The sequence below is a fragment of the Glandiceps talaboti genome, chromosome 5 (assembly GCF_964340395.1).
Source record: "Glandiceps talaboti chromosome 5, keGlaTala1.1, whole genome shotgun sequence".
In the NCBI taxonomy this organism is placed as follows: Eukaryota; Metazoa; Hemichordata; class Enteropneusta; family Spengelidae; genus Glandiceps; species Glandiceps talaboti.
Window position 1 is genome coordinate 3,375,001 of NC_135553.1, and position 20,067 is coordinate 3,395,067.

Sequence of the window (20,067 nt, forward strand, 5' to 3'; positions counted from 1 at the left end):
TGGAAAGTTTTTATGAACTTCCCGAGACACATCGTTCACAAATACGCCCCCTCCTCACTACTCATTGTGTGGACTCTTCCTCCTACTTCCTGTTACAATAGGGTCCTCGATATTCTGGTAGTTTATACTGCATAGGCTGATGATTTGTTAACTTTAATTCTAATACATAGATAACACTTGTCAGCCAAAGTGTCTGTTGAAACAGGACGAATTAAGAAGAATAAAGTAAGTGTGAGAGATGTGTGTGACAGTAAAAGAAGGGGATGGGATGAGGGAAAAAGGAGCCACGGGTGAGAGGATCTGTGAAAGTGAAAGTTGAACAATGTATTAAAGCTGCGATGTGGAGTTCAAAGGTCACCAGGTTGTGACCTTTTCCAATCCTATTTAAACATTGTACACACAGTATGTTTTGATTCATTTCCTGATTTAGACTGGCACTGTCACTACAGCAAGGACGTTACTTTCAAGCTTAGAATGAAGAAGAAAGAGAATCCACATTTTTCCAAACACCTGAAGGTTACCTTTGACCTTAAGGCGAGTACATATCATTCATAAATAATCTTCTTGTGGACAAAAACAAATGTAAACAGCTGTAATACTAAAAACTAAAGGAAGGAAACAGATTTCCTTTGTAACGTGTGTGCGAAATCAATGCATCCATTATCATTCTTCCTTTTTAAATTTGAAAAAATATATATAAAAACCTCAAAACTTGTGTTTCCTGTATCCTTGACTGTCTGAAGTCTCAGAAAGCATATTCATTACACAACTAGAGTTTACATATGGGTTATCCTATCGCGTGACCTGTTTATAATCGGATTCTTATATACTTCAGATGTGCTTTTAGCATTTCCACGAAATATATGCGCAAACTTAAATATCCTGCTTAGTTTTATTGACATTTATTTAGCATGTATTTGTATTGAAAGTTGGCAAAGTGCCCCCCCCAAAAAAAAAAAATCATTAAAAAACGATGTCGATGATGATCAGCTGAGTGATGTCAGATTTATTAACATTTTTGCTGACTATTCTATCACAAACCAAATAACCAACAGGAAATGTTCAATTACCAGTATCAATACCTTCTGAAGGAGGCGTCCTTTCTTTTCGAAGTCCAAGTTTCATTTACAAGCTGTTGTAAATGTAGCTATAGATAGTACAACAAAGTACTTGGGCAAGTATAATAGAATATGTGCCATTCGTGCTAGATGGTACATATCAGCACGAGCCTTCCCTAATCCTTAGCACATGATTACAAATGTGTGGCAACTGTTACACGTGTTTAGTGCCACTTCCTGTCATAACCCAAAGGGGAGTGTTAAAGTGGGTTCGGTATGTCCATGTGTTCATCTGTCCATGCACAGCTATATATCTCTTGACATACAAAGGCCGATTTGATTCAAAACTGTCACAAAGGTGGCATGTTATAGAAGCCATATATGCCACTTTGTTATACAGTGACATCAAGTTTGACAAATGTAGCTATATGTCATAAAATTATCATTTACCATATGCATGTAATTCAAAAACTGTAATACATAAGCTTCCATTGAAGTGTCCGCCGTGGAGTGTGGACCTTCTTCTTGACCTTGACCTTCGGGGGTCAATTATCAAAATCAAGCCATTTCTTACATATTGCAGATACTTTGCACTAAGGTAATTAGAACAAAAACTGGCAGTTTTGTATCATTTTTATGTTTGCACCTGTTTATAGCAATATTAAGTTTCAAAGACAGATATTGCTCCTTGACCTTGACCTTCGTCTTAAGAAATGGGTTATGATAAGGAGCATAGGTCTGGTAAGAACACAGAAATAAGAATTTAGATTGGTGTTCCTTCACACACCGCCTAGCACATAAAATTACAAGAGCATGGGGGTGTGAAGGGATGAGAAAATTCCTCTCTCTTGATAGAGCCCTAATCTTTCTCTCATAATGAAAATAGAATTTATGAGGCAAATAAATTCATTGAACGCGCTTCTTTATATATAAGCAATATCATGTAAATGTTTCATCATCTATGTACTATGCCAAGACTCTTTAACTATTTGATTTTTTAAAATAAAATTCTGAGTAACAATTTGTTATACAAATCATTCATGTCTGATATACGTGTCATGTTATCAGTAATATTGCAACGGGGTGGACCCAATACTGTCTTTTATAATTGCCTGGAGAAAAACCTGAATGTGGCAGTCAAAGTACAAAATAAATAAGAATATCAAGCCAAGCCAGATTAATTAATCATAATGTCAGAACATGTCAGAATACGGCCATGCTCTAGATAAAAATTAGCATATTTTTCCACTACATGTATTATGTTAGTGTGGGCCAATAGCCTTTGAAAGAGACACGAGGTGTGCCTGGTCATGATGACCAGACTATAATTTATAAGTTTATTTTGTGAAAAATTGTTGTACGTAAGCCCTATGCAACTTTGGGTCGGTTGACCTCTGGATAAGGTATGGGTTATAGGTCACTGATCTGAGAAGAAATGCAAAGAAAGCAAGTGCTGGTTTGCCTTCTTTCCTACTTGTATTGAAATCGTATCATTTGACAACAAAAAATCTATCCAAAATATACTTAGTGATTGTTCAAATCCTGCTGTTTTACAGTTAGGTGTTGTCCCCTGTTCAGTGTTTGCCATGATATATTTATTATACATGGTTATATTTAGATGCTGTTTTTGATACTTATCAAGGCCAAAAGACCATGTGTTGCTATACACCAGCTGTATAATCCCCTTCAGAGTGTGGCACGTTGCCAAATATACTCCTTTGATGCAGTATCTAATCATCTACACGGGGTAGAACCGTGCAAAATACATGACCCTATTCTTACTTGTCTGTGATTAAACCAATCATGCAATCTGTACAAACGTCAACCTAACTTACTTCATTAATTTTGTGTTTGGAATGTAGGTATTTACACTATCCAGACTATATATATTCATTTGTAGAGGTTCGTTATAAGTAACTATAATAAATGCATCACAGAGAACATTGTATTGGTGACGAGCCAAGAATCAATTATAGACACTGTTTGTAACACCACTGACACAATCACCGTCACCACCCACACATACTCGCGTTGTTACTAAGATGGACGTGACATCGAAGCTCAGAACGAGGCTCGTTGTTTTTATCGTCTGCACATTATATTTTTGTATCAGGTCACTGCAGGCTTCAAAGGTTGTCATCCTCACTTTCAAACTTTCATCAATTGTGTGTTTTCTAAAAAGAGGAAATTGATTAATCTTTTGGAGGACTTTCCTCTTTTCAGGCTATTTTCATAACAACCTTTCATTGGGTGAAAGACCTGCCCTAATTATATTTTTACGGACAAAACCGCATTTTATAATACATGGCTACCTTTTGCAATGAATAGTCCAAATCTGGACGAGTGCCAACTGTATTGAGTAACACCGAAGTAAGACATGACAAGAATAGCAGCATGTTTGTATAAGACTAGAGTACAATATACATGTACATGAACACTTGCTAATATGGGTACTAAACTTGATATCACAACCAAATTATAATAGGCACTTTTACATCTTACATTGCCTATATGGTATCGTTATGCTTTGGTATTGTTATGCTTTCGTGATGTTGGGATTGTCCCTCTCTCGTACATACTGTATTGAACATAGTCGATAGTTCATGATAAAAGGAGTACCACTGATAAATTTGGTCATGTATTATTTATGTGACAATGAATATAATGTATTCCATGACCTTTCATCGTCTTGTCAAGGTTATCTCACGGGCCAATGACATGATATAGCATGACGATGGAATATTGAGAAGAAAAAATCAGTGCTAAGTACAATGAATTCAGGCACATGTTACATACAAATGTCTAAGAAAGAAATTAAATTAATTTGTGTGATCTTTCAACACTTCTCCCGCCATATTAAAACATTTCATTGGAAAAATGCATGCCCCATAGTTGAAACGTGATCATCTACATGGGTATCATATTTTGGAGTTGTGTCCTAGTTTAGTGTCACTGTCCTCATTTAGGTCGCTGATGAAATTAGGACAACCACAATAGTAGCTTCAAGTCCTAGAATTAAGGACAGATCTACTTATACAAGAATTGCCGCAAACGAGTTCAAGGCAACATATGGAATGCTGTAGGGTTGGCCAGAGTGGGTAATTTATGGTGTTTGTGAAATCCCAAGTCAGACCAGTCTACTAGGTACAAACAAAAGTATGATAAATCAACAACATTGGAATGTCTAAGTGCCAGTCTCAACAAGCATTGGTGATGTATGGTATATATGCATGTCCACCGAATAAAGTAAATAGTTCTAACAGCAGTAAATAGTTCTTGCTGTTAGATTATTGACGTGTATAGCATGTCAATGATCTAAAGGTAGATTCAACCATTCATTAGAAACGTGCCTCAGTGACCCAATCTCCGACTTCTCCCTTTGTGGTTTGAAGACATTGGATTGAGAGATTCCCTTAAATTACGAATTTTATACTAATCCGCCAGTTTTGATAGCTATTGACAATTCTGTTTCATCTCATTCAATATGCTTCTAAAATACATATTTTAAGAAGATTTCGAGAAGCCACACGTTTGCAGGGACCAACTGTATTTCGCCAGTCGTCGTGGTTCTAATATTTAAACAAGCCTTCAGTCGAAGACATACTACTGGTGTATTGTATTGTTGTGTAAGATGACTAGTGTACATGCCTTGTTGGACTTTCCAGGGATGCAAACGCTTGTAGGTTTTTCAGTATAATTTGCAATAATATTTGGTCATCTTAAGAGTACAGCCTTTCTCTCTTCACCTTGAAAATTTTTGTCAAGCTCAGAGGTCATGGTCTGATTAGAAAAGCTCATCATTGATACACTTGAATGGTGTCCATAGGTAGCAAACTTTTGGAGATAATAGACAAAAACTTCTTTTTTATCACAAATGTGGCCGAATTTTGCTATACAGGTCAAGGTCAAGAAATTAAATGACTCGCACATGCCTCACATGGTCAAACCCAAGACATGATTAAAATATTATCACTTGAAATGTTTGACTCGAAAAGCTGTAAAATTTGGCTACTTTACCTTGAAGACTTTCAAGGTCAAAGGTCAATGTCTTAAAATAAGGCCTATACTAGTATTTGATAGTATGGGTGTATTTATTTGAATGGAGTCACTATGTATTACACCTACAGATGCATATTGTGAAACTTAACAAGTAGTATGGTCGCCATTCGGCCATATTTGATTCAGTCAACAATAAAGTGATGTGCATATGTCTCACTTAGCATGTTACCTTTGTACCAGATTTGGTTGTAATCAGTTTAGTGCATGCCAGACATTTGAGGGTAGACACACAAATGGCCACCATTCGGCCATATTTGATTCAGTCGCAAAACAAGGTGGCATGCATATGTCTACAATGAAATATTACCTTTGTGTAAGGTTTGGTTGAAATCGGTTGGCGCATGCCATAGATATCGGGTGAACGCACGGGACGAACGGAACCCAGTGTAATAACCCCCTCTGGACGATGCCCGTTGGGGATATTGGGGATAATGTGGTTTGGAAATTTTGACCTACAGTGGGATGACAAAATGCACGTTTTCTTTGTCGTACCAATGTACGCTTTAAATTCCATATATTCTGTATACAATACATTGGTGATATTATAAGAAAGGGTATAGGAACAATGTGTACAGTTACTTTGTTGGAATACCAAGCATTTAGCTCACAATGTGCGCCCCTGCACGTGTACCTACCACAGTCACCTGTGAACTAATATTCCATTCCAGGGTGATGATATTCTAGTCTAGGATGATCATAATACAAAATAAGGTATTTGCGATATCCAAAAAATACCGTTACGGGTCACTGTTTCAGATAAGAGAAACAGTGACCCGTAACGGTATCGTATCGTAAATACCTATAATAACGTCATTATTTTGTATTATGATCATCCTAGACGAGAGTACATCACCATCCTGGAATGAAATATTAGTTCACAAGTGACTGTGGTATCTACAGCTTACATAATTACATTCTCGTGCAACGTATGTACTAAAACTGTGATGACCTATGCTAGAATTCCGTTCATTCGAGTTCTCTTCACTGATGACAGGAGTCTGGTCGGAGTGGTTTGAACTGGGTAGTCTTGAATCTGATTGGCTGGCTGTGTGTGAAGACAGAGATCTTTCAAGTAATGACAGTGTACTGCTCTATAAACAATCGTGATATGCAGGACTGACTTGCTCTCCCTACATATAAAAAAAAGACACTAATAATATTTTTAAAAAGTTATTAAATTCGGTCACCTCAATGACTGCAGATGTATGTATGTATGACAGGGAGACCTGTGGAGCCAAGGCCAGAGCCCTCGCTGTCTTACTTGCTCGTCATCTATACACTTCCTGGATATATTTGAGATGTAATCGTGGTCTTTCATAAAATGTTAGCGTTTTTTCCTTTAATCTAGCTGTGTTTCTGTGGAGGAAACATGGTTATTACAATGGATCTTTATTGCAGCAAAGTACTAACCACCATGTTCTACCACCATGGTATTACAGAAATACCTCGATATAGCGAGGATCTCTTTCACGTTCGCTACTTCATAAAAGACGGGGTTTCAATCCCAACTCTCGCATTAATATTGTCTTATCACTGGAGCCATTTGGATTACATATGATTTAATTCCAATCCTTTCTATATACACAGACAACGTTTTTCATACTAAACGTTTAATCCTATTCAGAACTGGGATTTTAGCCTATGTCGTTGCAATGGCAACAAATACTTTAAAAAATCTTTGACTTGCAATAAGCCAGATGTTGATAAGTCGTTAGCTTTACATATACGGTCACGTCAGCTTACACAGCTTACACGGAAGTCGGCGTCGGCGTATAAGCTTACATGTTCGATTTTCGCATTGCTATAGCTCTAATTGCACATACCCCATACATTAATAATAGCCCCATCTACACGTAGGTCGTCCTACCTGAGGCAGTCCCAAGTCCTACCTGAGGTAGGATAGGTTTGTGTGTACACATAGGAAGGTTGCGGCGTAGATGTCGAGCCTTCCGTCCTGACAGTACATAGGACGAAGTCAGAAGGGTTTCGGGAAACCTCTCAAAGGTGTCCTAAGTCAGGACAGTTTCAGGACGGTTTCAGGACGCGTTTGCGTCTACACGGGCTTCAAACTATCCCGAATCCTACCTCAGGTAGGATTTTTAGTGCCGTGTAGATGGGGCTAATGTATGGCCTTAAATTTTAACCATAGACCCTACCTAGAGTCTATGTATGTGCTTGTTGATGCTAGAACCGAACGTGTCGGGTATGACGACAATACGGTATTTTTGTATGTCTCTCTATATTCAATGTATCAACTTGTGAAATTGTATAGCGTTATTTTGTTATTTTGAGTTAAGGGTAATAGGTTGATTTTCTGTCGGCGTCGGCGTCTGTCGTCCGTACGTCAACTTTTGTACTTTCATCTTCTCCTCTAAAACTGCATGGTCATTTTGACCTGACATTTGGTGTGAAGGTGTCATTTGATTAGCAAGTATAAGCAGATATAAGTTTGTTCAAGACAAATTGGGTCATTAATAAGCAAATTAGGCTAAAAATAGTAAAAATGAATAAAAAAATCTTCTCCAAAACTACTGGGCCAATTGAGTTGAAATTTGTTCGTCTGTAGGTGTCTTTGGATGAGCAGATATAACTCTGATTGGGTCATTAATATGCAAATTAGGTCTAAAAATAGAATTTCGGTAACATTGCTTTAAATTCTTCTCCAAAACTACTGGGCCAATTTAATTGGAATTTGTTGTGTAGGTGTCTTGGGATGAGCAGATATAAGTTTGTTCAGGAAAAGTTGATTGGTTATTAACATGCAAATTTGGGGTAAAATAGAATTTGTGTAAATTAATAATGACTGTAGTTTAAAAGTACAATATTTTACCAACTTTCTGAGTTCAATAGCGTGTGTGAGTCATCATATGAAACCACTGACCACTTGCTAAAACAAAACTGCATAGTGGAAGAGCTGAACAGCAGAACCACTTATACATATATTACAAAAACAAAACAAAACAAAACAAAACAAAACAAAACAAAACAAAAACAGCGGAGCTATTCTAACCCATAGGTCGCTTGTTTATATTTTTTATAGCTTTTTACCGTTCCGAGATTTGCACTCAAAACTGGACGCTGGAAAAAGTAACGCTACAATTATTGTAGCTATTTGTGACTTTGTCAAATTCGTTTCTATTGCATCACATTTCAAGTTTGTGTGAAAATGCAATATTATAACACAGGTTTAAAATATAGTACGATACACTTCGGTTGCGGGGAGGACTTATTGCAGCTGTACGAAGGAATGCCAAAAAAGGCTGTTAACGGCTTTTGTGTGTGGAGAGGGTCTGCTTGCTGTATTTGTCAAATTTTCATTTTTGGGTTTAAGGGAGCCTTCAGTATTTACAAAATGGGAGGCCCGCATGCAAGAAATCACACATGGTCTGTTAAGTAAAACATGACCCCCTCCATTCTCCATTTGCAAAAAAGTGACCCTCCCCTTTGTCCCATTTTGTAAAACACGACCCTCCCCATGATAGTTGCATATACAGATTTGTGTAATGTGACACCCCCCCCCCCCGATTCCCCTGCCCTTCCCCTCCTGTACATACTGAAGGCTCCCTAAATTTAGGCCTAATGGCAAATATATACTTGTGTAACCAATTTCACTTTCGCCTCTGACATTATGTCACTCCATGGGTTATACTTCCATGGTCACTCCATGTGTCTGTGGGATCCGGTGTGTTCGTACTTCAGTGTACTAATAACAGGGACTCGACATCCGCTATCTAGAAAGTAAACACGTAAGTTTATCCACAGACAAGTAAGGAACTTGAGTGATAACACATTCCAAACATGTTGTGGTTGAATGGGGATAGAGTCAAGTCTTGTGGGGGATTTTGCTAGTTGTAACAGGCAATAGCCAAAGTCCCCAAATAGCCAAAGCATGGCGACCATTCCTGGTTTCTAATTCTCCTCGACACGTTATGAACTTCATACGTACGCATGTTGTGTGTGAAAATGATATCGAATTACATTTGTAAATGGACTTCTGACCCAAGGTTCATAATTTGTCAATCTGAAATACTGGCTTGATAATAGTCTGTGACACAGAGACAAAGAGAGAGAGACGATAATGATAACGCCGTTGCCCTATACACATGCACTGGAAAGTAGTGGGCAAAGACGAACAATGGGCCTAATCCGCAAATGTGTTTACTTTCCTTGGTGAAGGCATGGGTTTAGTGATTGTCATGTTGAGGTATGAGCGATATATATTACAAAAATAAAATGATGTCAACAGATGGCCTATTAGTACACACTCCGGTATGCAAATATTGAGCTCATACATGTATAACAAACATCTCATGTGAACATTATGTGGCACATACATTCAAAATTTGGACGAGGGCCAAGTTTGAATCAATTTGCACACGACACGAAAGGTAAGCTGGGGCGTCTTTTATTACAGATTTGACAAGTGATTGGCAGGATGTAGAGTTCTGCTAGTTCATGTAGTTAGGCCGGCTGCATGCACAGAATAATTACGTCACAGATGGGCTTACATACACAAATGAAAACCTTTCAAATCACTACAAACATCTGGCATGTGGTCGCGGCCTACTATAGATTCAGTAAGTAGAGGCGCGGGAGATTATGTGGCACGTACATTTTACTACTGTACATGTGAAGTCCCACATTTTTTAAAAAGATTTCACAAAGTGGGCACTGCTAAATTCGATACATTGCCGATCAATTTGCTCAGTTCTCCGTCACATACACAACAACCGACAACACCACATTTACTACGTAAAAGCCGACAGACAGTAATCTCGGGTTGTGTACTGTACATGTGCTAAGGTCAGGTCGACTGGTTGAAATTCTTTGTGAAGAAATTTACATATTCATCAGTGATTCATTTTGAGTAACTTTGACCTCCATATGAATGACACTTCCGTTGTTACCGTTCATTTTTTGACAGGATTGATGGCTTGCCGTGAATTATGGTAAAAGGTAAGTTATTTTCTTTATTATCGCTCAGTTTTGTAGTAAGTCTGGTCAATGCTTCATTTACGACCAGGTGTAACAATTATTATATTACCCTTTTAATAGTATGCCGCGGCGGTCGAGGAACCCTGAATTGGCCCCGTAGTTACTAGTTACTGTATTTATGTCTTGTGGGTGCCCTTCTACGCACTCTGGGCATGACATTTCAAAGGCAACAACAACAAAGGCTATGTGGATAATTTCTAAGGCGTGTTATTAGAGATTTCAAATGTGTACAATATCACATTATCAGTAACATGCAATGACACTAAATAAGGATTGACTTATCGATAAAAGCAGGCGCGGGTGTGCGCGAGAGGGGCCCCAAATGGGTGCATGTATTTCATTTCAGCATGCAGAAGTTGGAAGAGTCAGTTGTGGTAAAATTATTTTAAGACACGTTATTTGATAAAACAAATTATATTAGCACTTGTGTTACAAAAGGACTTCTCATTTCAGTAGTTGCAATTTTCAACCGTGAGCAAAGTAAATTCATGTGCATAATGGAAAAGAAAACATACAAGACAAACTTTTAAAGTTTTTTAACTGAAAGTGGAAATGATGGAAAGTGTATGTAAGGGAGATTGCTCTGTTTTCAGCAGTAATTAAAGAAGAGTTAACTAATTAACTTTATTGCTTGTAGTGAACTAAAAGATCCTGAATAGGTTGTATATATGTGTAACATAGGTGTCAATTTACCTACCACTGTTGTGTGGATAAATACATTAATAACATAATCAAGTTTTCACATCTTTAAAGTGTCAATTGACATTAGGATGAAAGGTATATGATGCTCATTTTTTCACAATATATGACTCGTCCCAAGTTTTCTTTTCAGACAATAGCGAGCTTTTTACAGGCATAGCAAATCCATGTCATCAAAAAGTGAGGCCAGTAACATAGTGACTGCATACAAGAAATTGCTTGGTATAAAACATTCTTTGTAAATGGTTTTAAACTTCTTTGTTATGCCGTGATCAGAGAATTTCACCAGGCTGAATTTTGTGTTTTGCAAAAAGACTCATTTGTTTATCTTTAACAGCCTATCTTATGTTTTTGGATATGCCTTTGAAAATGATTGCACTAGTGGATCAAATTTTATTTTATTCCCAACGAGTCCACAGTCTTTAGCCATACACTAGAGTACTATAGTACATAGACATATCCATGGTCATAATATGTACAACTTCTAAGTACACAAGCCAGTAGAATGCACTCACCACTTGCAATGTGTAAACATAATTAAGTTGGTATAGTAGTAACTGCAAATCTTTATTTTGAAGAAGTTATTATATTACACCATGCACGAGCAAGTTGAACAAAAATATGGTCTGGTCGTTCTAACTCACGACAACGCATGTCTATGTCATAACATTGAGTGTCTACATTACTGGTTCTGCTGTTCAAAATATGAGTCCAAAAGTCCACTTGCCATCGCTTTCCCCAATTTTTTAAAAATATTACTGGCACTGGTATAATTATGTTATTCTCCACTATTTGTCTTCATTCAGCTGGAAAATACTCGTGACCTAAGGGTTGTCGCTACTCGTCTAGTGACTCATAATGACAAAGGCCTCTTAGGTCACTCGTATTTTCCTTAGCTGAACAAAGACAAATATTGGGGAATAATATTATATATAATTATTATGAAGGAAAGTCATGTAATCATGTGTCTCAGTGGAGTATTGTACCATGTTGCAGTGTTTCGTCAGTGGAGTATTGTACCATGTTGCAGTGTTTTGTTAGTGGAGTATTGTGCCGTGTTGCAGTGTTTCATCAGTGGAGTATTGTACCATGTTGCACTGTTTTGTCCGTGGAGTTTTGTACCATGTTGCAGTGTTTCGTCAGTGGAGTTTTGTATCGTGTTGCAGTGTTTCGTCAGTGGAGTATTGTACCATGTTGTAGTGTTTTGTTCGTGGAGTTTTGTACCATGTTGCAGTGTTTCGTCAGTGGAGTATTGTACCATGTTGCAGTGTTTTGTTGGTGGAGTATTGTACCATGTTGCAGTGTTTTGTCAGTGGAGTATTGTACCATGTTGCAAAGTTTTGTCAGTGTAGTATTGTACCGTGTTGCAGTGTTTCATCAGTGGAGTATTGTACCATGTTGCAGTGTTTTATTAGTGGAGTATTGTACCGTGTAGCAGTGTTTCATCAGTGGAGTATTGTACTGTATTGCACTGTTTCGTGAGTGGAGTTTTGTATCGTGTTGCAGTGTTTCATTAGTGGAGTATCATACCATGTTGCAGTGTTTTGTCAGTGGAGTTTTGTACCGTGTTGCAGTGTTTCATGAGTGGTGTATTGTACCATGTTGCATTGTTTCGTCATTTATTACGCACTGTGATGGCAGCAAGGGAATGACCTTTGACTGGACCAGCATATTTATATATTAATGCAGCAGGCACAGGTCTTAATGCCAGTTGATAATGTATGAATGTGGATTTGCTATGCTGGGGTGATTATTTTCATGGTATTTCACAATAACTCTACACACGCATGACTATGGTGAACAGAAGTAAAGATGCCTAATGGAAAAGTTTATTCTATGTCAGATACGTAGTAAGAAGATAAAATCTTCCTTCGTTTGCCAGATGCCGGGTACCCCACCAAAATCACTTCTGCAAACTTTGCCTACTTTCCCTGTTTGTTAGTACCAGCTTCCCAACCAGGACTCCATAGCAAAAACACTTTTGTGTTTCAAAAGTGTTTATTAATATACCCCGGCTGCCATAACACCCTGAAGTATGAAGTACATGTATATACTAACTCGCGTTCCTATTCTGTATGAGGTACTTGATATGCACACATTTTCATGTCTGTAATGACAAATGACAATATTCATGATATTGCAATTTGTGTCGAATACCAATTGGATAAATGAAATTCTGTGTAAACTCCTTTACTTTTATTGTCTCTATTTTTTACAGGTTCCCAAGACAAAAAGATAAATACAAGGTGAGAAAAGTTATCACAGATTGATCAAATTAGACTCTGAAAGATGAGAACAATCAGGAAAGTGACAGAAGAGCATAAATCATGTAAACAATAGAGTGCAGCACAAATATGTATGTATGTGAACTACAACATACATTCTACATGTCTATCCTTGCATGGAGAAGTGCCTAGTGTCTCCTGAATTATAAAATTTGAGAGGGCTCAAGTTTCAGAAAGAATTCATGATTTGTTTCTCCCCAGCATGGAGTAAGCAAAGCAAGGCCATGATGTCGTTTTCTGTGTGGCAACTAGATGTGTGTGTGTGTGTGTGTGTGTGTGTGTGTGTGTGTGTGTTTGCTAGATTTTGTTCCAGTTGTATTTCAGATATATAATGAAATTATATGTTTTGATATTGCAGGGTGAGAGTTGCGTAAGATTATAATTTAGGATAATTTATCACATGCATTTTGAATAGTTTAATATTTGAGTAAAGACTGATTTAAGAGAATTAATCAAAGGACGATCTCACTACCACAAATTATACCATACTTAAGTCAAGTTATTGTCTTTGAACAGAAAATATTGATTATATACCCTGGTTGTTCTACGCTACGATAACCCCTGTCTACATCACTGGTTTTGCAGTGCTTAAAATATGGTCAAAATGTTCCAAATCACTATTATTTTTTATGATTTTTCATAAATTATGCATTAGGGATAATTATGTTATTCCCCAATATTTTACTTCATTCAACTGGAAAATTCTCATGACCTAAAGGTTTATCACTAATCATCTAGTGACTCGTAGAGACATGGCTCGTTTAAGGCACTCGTATTTTGCTCAGTTGGGGAACAAAGAAAAGAATGGAGAATAATATTGATGGCAGACACTTGTTTGCCACAGTTCTTGTTTTCTTTACTAATAGTAATACACACATTTCTTATCTTAACTTTCTCATTCGGAGTTCTAGTCACATCTAAATTAGTTCACTAGTGAGTATATACAAGCCCATAGCTATATAATGGGCACGTTCAAGATACCTAACGCAAGCTAACGGCTGGCGAAATGACTTTTGGGCATATAGGAAACGATTAAATGGGCTGTCTCATAAAATACCAAAATGGTGGTTCATTAGAATCAAAAAGTTTTCTCATAATACTAGAGATGTGGGTATTTATTGTCAACAAGGGTGAGTCGGCCAATTTGAACATACCATTGCAGTTTCATCAGGACACAAGGAAGCTTCAAAAGGCTGTCTATTTACGACTTGGTGAACTATTTATCATACTCACTACTGTTCATACTACCGAAGTGATCTTTGACCTTTGACCTTAGCTTCAAGTGTCAGGTCCACTCGCTTGCTGTCAAATGATGAATCATACCAGTATACATGTACATGTATGCCTGTACAGTTCTGCACTTTCAAGTGTGGTGGTCGAAAATAAACAATAATGTGCATGAACTTTCTCTGTTATTAAAATGGGTTGAAAAAATGACTATGCTATGAGTACTACAAAGTTGCATTTGCCAATGAAATTACTTTACGCAGACACGCGTGACGGCAGTCATCTTGCTTTTCATACGGCGAGTCATATCCCGAATATGCACGCCACCATTAGCTTACATTGATTTTAGCTGCTAGACCCTCAGGCTATTCTACTTACTTTAAAAGCAAAGGACGGTGCAGAGAGGGCACTAGCCCAAAGTCTACCTGAACAGGTACTGTCAACATGTTTTGGCAGATCTGAGGTCTTACAACTTGCTGCTGTCTTTGGCAGGTCTTGAAAATTGCAAGTACTCCAGGACACAGACTACTTAGCATCAGTGAAAATGACTACTGGTCATAAGGACCGACATGTAGCAAATGCTGCTGGTCCTCAAGGAAAACTGCTGGTCCAGACTCAATGCAGTTCACGTTCACGACCTGTATCTACATCACCCCCCCCCCACACACACACACACACACACACACACACACTCACACACACACACACTTACAGATCAAATAAACTTCAATATGATACAACATATCTTTTGATAGTTATACAAAAGTAAAAGATAGTACAATGAATTGTTTACTATCCACTTTTATCTCATCAATCTGTTCTTACAAATGAAAATTTCCACTCACAGAGTCAAAAACTAACTTGGAAGTAAATTTTGGATTCGCAACCAAGTAATTTTTGACTCTGTGAGTAGAGATTTTCATTTGTAACTATGAACCCACAGACTATGAATATTCATTCTCGCATAACCTGTTCCAATGGACTATAGTGGTCTGAGACTGAATGTATTCATTCCATAGAAATATAGATCCATAGATTGTAGATAATATGGGTAAATCTACATTATCTGCAGTCTCTAAGAGGTCACAATCCTCTCCTTTCTCACTTTGCGATTCACTAAATTCTGAATCACATAATACAAAGTCAGATTCATCATCTGTGTCAACAGCTGATGTAGCTTTCCCACTCTTAGCGAACGTAGACCCACAAATTCACCATAGCAGAAAGTTTTGTCAGATAACTATCCCTCTTGAAAACTATGTATTCGCTTTATTCAATTTCCATCCACACAGTGATACGGAGTGGTTTCGTCTTCTTTCAGTGTTTACAAAAATGTACTGAAGCCCCCCCCCCCCCCCCCCATGAAGCCCTACCTGTATACCCTACCATGGTGTATTGAGTATCATCTCTGACTGTTTGTGTCAAAAATCTGAACATGATGAAGAGGACTATGGCTAAAAATGTCTACAGTTTTTTTGATGTGGAAGCGTGATGTGTTGACTATGAACCCGCGTTCAAGGCATGATGTACGGTAGTAATTTTCCAGATACAACAATGGCAACAAAAATTGCAACATTTCTAAGTTCATACATTGATTACGACACGACAGGACGTACATTATCATATGCATCAAATTGAAAACAATCAGAGTACACATTTGTTATACTGTTTTTACAAAAATAAAACCTATCGTACTGAAGATATTTATGAAGCGTACCAGCCTTCTTTATTAGTTAAAACACCATTTTCAGAGGAGTTTATATGTTTTCCGTCATTTTTCTTTGATCACAGCCACACACATGGAGAACTCCAGTGAATTGATCGAGAAACCCGCTAACATTTACTGGCTTTAATACCAGCCTTTGAAAAAACACAGTGTCTGTTTCTTCTTCTTTTCCGGAAGTTCAATACTGCCTTCTAAATATCGCCACATACTTATAAATACAACGTGGAACTGTCTCAAACACGTTAAAAGTTTCATACACTTCAAACAGTAAATACAACAGTGATTATTATATGGCGGAAAAAGACGCATGCGCTGAATGCGTAAAATGAGTCTGAATGTCTAAGACGTTCTGATTAGAAAAGACACAAATAATTTGAGGAATACAACCAATCATGTGTTTGCTAACATAATTTCATAAAGTAAATGCTGTATGCTACGTCATATGTAGACATGATATCAACATTGACAACAACACGTGTAGTCGCTTGAACAAGATCTCGAGATTAAAATGGGTAACACAAGATCAGATTCATGTAGGTGAAATTGGATATATCTTTGAATAAATGTTATTATTTACTCCAAATTCCAATTGGTCATAAGGACCGATAAGTTGTAATTCTGAAAAAACTGTCGGTCCGAACGGAAATCTGTTGGTCTCGGACCGAAGGACTGAGGTTAATTTCGCACCCTGCTTGGCATTATATCTAGACTATGAAATTTGTTGTGTAGTCATGGTGAGACTCAGTAAAATGATTGGGTATTCTAGCCACATTTTACCTACTTACTATCTTCTATTCTTACTATCTGGAGGTTTGGAAACCAAGACTGTACTGTTTGCAGAAGTCATTGATAAGAAGATATTATGTTATGTACTATATTGATTCTATATCATCTGGTGACAGCTCAACCAGTTACAAGATTTAACATGTTTCAGTAGTTCATGTCGGTATAGCAAATTCAATGAGGTGCGTTAGTACTGAGTGCTCTGCTGGATATCAAAAATACTGATATGTTTCATCAATTGGCAGATTTATCATGTTTTAACAAATAATCTGCAATAGTAAGAAAAGGGTGAAGAAACCAGTTTTTGCGTAACAAAATGATAATAAAAGTCAAAGTTTTTCTAATGCTTGCGTGCAAACATGTGAATTTGAATGGCCGGTCGTATTTGTGCGAGTTTAATGTTCGAAATGCTAATTTTCAAGCCAGGTGTACAAGATGCCATTCATGTTGAGACCTTTTTTTTGAAGTCGGAGGATAAACATGTACTGTGCGAATGAAAATGAATGTTGATATACATGTACATATCATGTAATAGCAGTAACTGTCACTGCAGTTGGGTATGCACTTGACTTTGGGTACAATTTGCTCCATATATGCTGTCACCTTTCAGCTCGTGTGATATGCAGTAAATTGTACGCCCAAATCAATTGTATACATATGTGTTTCAGGTTTAACGCTTAATTAGCATATTGATCTTAACAACCGTCGAACTGGTAGCGGTTCTTGATGTGCAATTCATAAATAACATAGTCATCTGGGAATACTCTCCATATTTTCCACATGGCTGTGTTGTTATACATAGGGTATTGACTTCTGTAGAGAAAGCCCTAGAAATACAATCAGTGATTACTCTGTGGAAAATTAAATTTATTTGATGAGTACAGGAATGATAAACATAGTAACTAAATTATTCTAATCTCTACCAATTGATGAATTCAAATCATAATTATGATTATTATGATATTATCTCAATTGATGTCATGTTTGATTTGGCAATTATATCATTGATGTCATCTTTGCAAAACATAATTTCATAAAATTCTTATTAGCACTTTACTGATTAGCCTCTTCACCCTAAATGAGTTTTACTAAATCCAAAAGTGAAAAGAAAATTTCTCAAATGATATCAAATACTCTATATTGTCTTGAAGTAGGAGATGTAATTTATACATTTTTGACAGTTCGCAATATGCACTGGAAAAGACGTAATGGAAACGCTGAGTATAATTATTGTAAAAATATTCAAGCACACCAGCTGTTACACTCGTATACTAGAAATTTCTCTGAAGTATTTATGGTACTCATGTTTGATGATACTTTCAAAATTCAAAATGTAAAACTGTAGCCACATGCATATGGCAATTCATTGTTTAATGTAGGACATGTACCAGTTGATTGGGTTCAGCAAGGAATAAATGAATAGAATAAATAATCGCATTGTTATTACATTGTAAGCAGGATATGAAAGACTCCAGGTTTTTAACAATCAAACACAATGGTTGGCAGCTTGCCAAGTCCTGTACATGTAATTTGGCAGTTTGCCAACTGTCAGGTGTTGTTTATACTGTTGCATAATTTGATATAGTGTAGATAAATGAGTGGGGGCCTCAAGGGCTTTATGTTCCATGTCTTGTTGCATGCACTTCAATACATTAGGTTCTCAAAAAAATTAGGTCCATTTGTACTTCAATTTTTCAGATTAGATATTTTAAGAGTTGCAGACCCCTTGACAGATAAACATACCTGATGATGACCTACTGTAGACCAAAAGAAATGGTGACTCTGGTTAGTTTGTACTAGTGTTTGACTTTGAGGCATATATATACTTGAACAAACAAAATGACACAAATTGGTGTTTGGAGAAAAATTCATCTAGGTCAAAATATTTTAATGTTGGAGGCTTTTAGTATATAATGGGCTCTGTGCGTCATTTCTCTTACATTGATGTCATACACGATGGGTATAACATTTCAATCACGTGCAATGACAAGCAAAATCGGGTTTCATCGTCTCAAACCACAGCCTGTTTTACAGCAACGTTCTTAACAAGCCTCCCACAGGCCATGGATGCATTTATTTCGAAATGTAGTGGTAGAAATAATAACTCTGGTTTGCGAGGATGTCGGATTTTTGATTATTAGTATTTACACAAAAATGGTGGAATAATTTTTCATCACCATGTTCAACCGTAGGCTATACATACAACATTACAGTAGAGTCGCATATGCATATGCATATGTACAGTAGAACTGGAATTGCGTTGATAAATTTTGACATTTACACTGTCGACAAATATTATAAATGAAAGCTTAATCTCTTACACATTTAGAGAAAAGTGCTCTGTTTTATTTCTCTAGTAGAGTCCAGTAACAGTCCTATATGATCGAGATGGGTTGAGAAATCACGATGTGCAACAACATGCAACATACCTTGCAGTCATGTGCATATCTGCTTTCTTAGCAATGAACATGTTCTAGAATTCATTGTCCAAATTTGTATAGTAAAATGATAAATTGCAGATTAGTTCATTTGCAAAGTTATAAAATAATATCATAGACTATGACAGAAACCGACAAATTTAGCTGATGAATCAATTTCATCTCTTAGTCACATGGAAGTAAGTATTTGAGGGGTGGGGGGCTGTGTCTTCTATGAAGACTCACTAGTTTATTGGTTTTGGGTGATTATTGCCATATCTAGACTAGATGCTACCCATGGTATCAAATCATCTCTTCACCCTATCTAGCTCAATGAGAAATCATGAACCAACAGTTCATACAAATGGGTAAACCCCTAACTGTTGTAGAATGATGTAGCATTGAGCTGACAGATATGCGTATTTGGAAATTACATAATTGCCCCAATAAACTGTAACTTATCATTGGGCAGAATTCTATGATTGATTAACTCATCATGTATGTTAACCATGACTGTGGATGGCTTTGGTTGAATTTCAAAATTCATCTCAAAACCGTGTTGAGCTAGATAGAGATCTTGATATTTGACTCCACACATTGCTCTAGACTATGCCGTATGCTGGTTGATTTATGTACAGGTATATATTCAGCAATCAATTTACTCTGTGAAGTGACATAGCTCCAACAACAATGGGGAATAACATACACATGAAGCGCTAAAATGTGTGTGGAGAAGCTAAAGAAATGACACTATATGCAAATCAGGCACCAACTGACAACTTCTCTGGGCTACAGTCAAATTCAGTGTGTAACTCTGA

The 20,067-nt window shown here is 37.1% G+C and overlaps 1 protein-coding gene across 1 annotated transcript in view; it reads left to right on the plus strand.

The window, feature by feature from the left end:
- Positions 1-9,637: 9,637 nt before the first annotated feature.
- Positions 9,638-20,067, plus strand: part of LOC144435272 (uncharacterized) — a 55,596-nt gene continuing 45,166 nt past the window's right edge. The window contains exons 1-3 of the mRNA XM_078123860.1: positions 9,638-9,694; positions 10,042-10,073; positions 13,030-13,057. Coding sequence (XP_077979986.1) covers positions 10,064-10,073; positions 13,030-13,057 — 38 coding nt within the window. The 5' untranslated portion in view covers positions 9,638-9,694; positions 10,042-10,063. The remainder of the gene's footprint in view (positions 9,695-10,041; positions 10,074-13,029; positions 13,058-20,067) is intronic.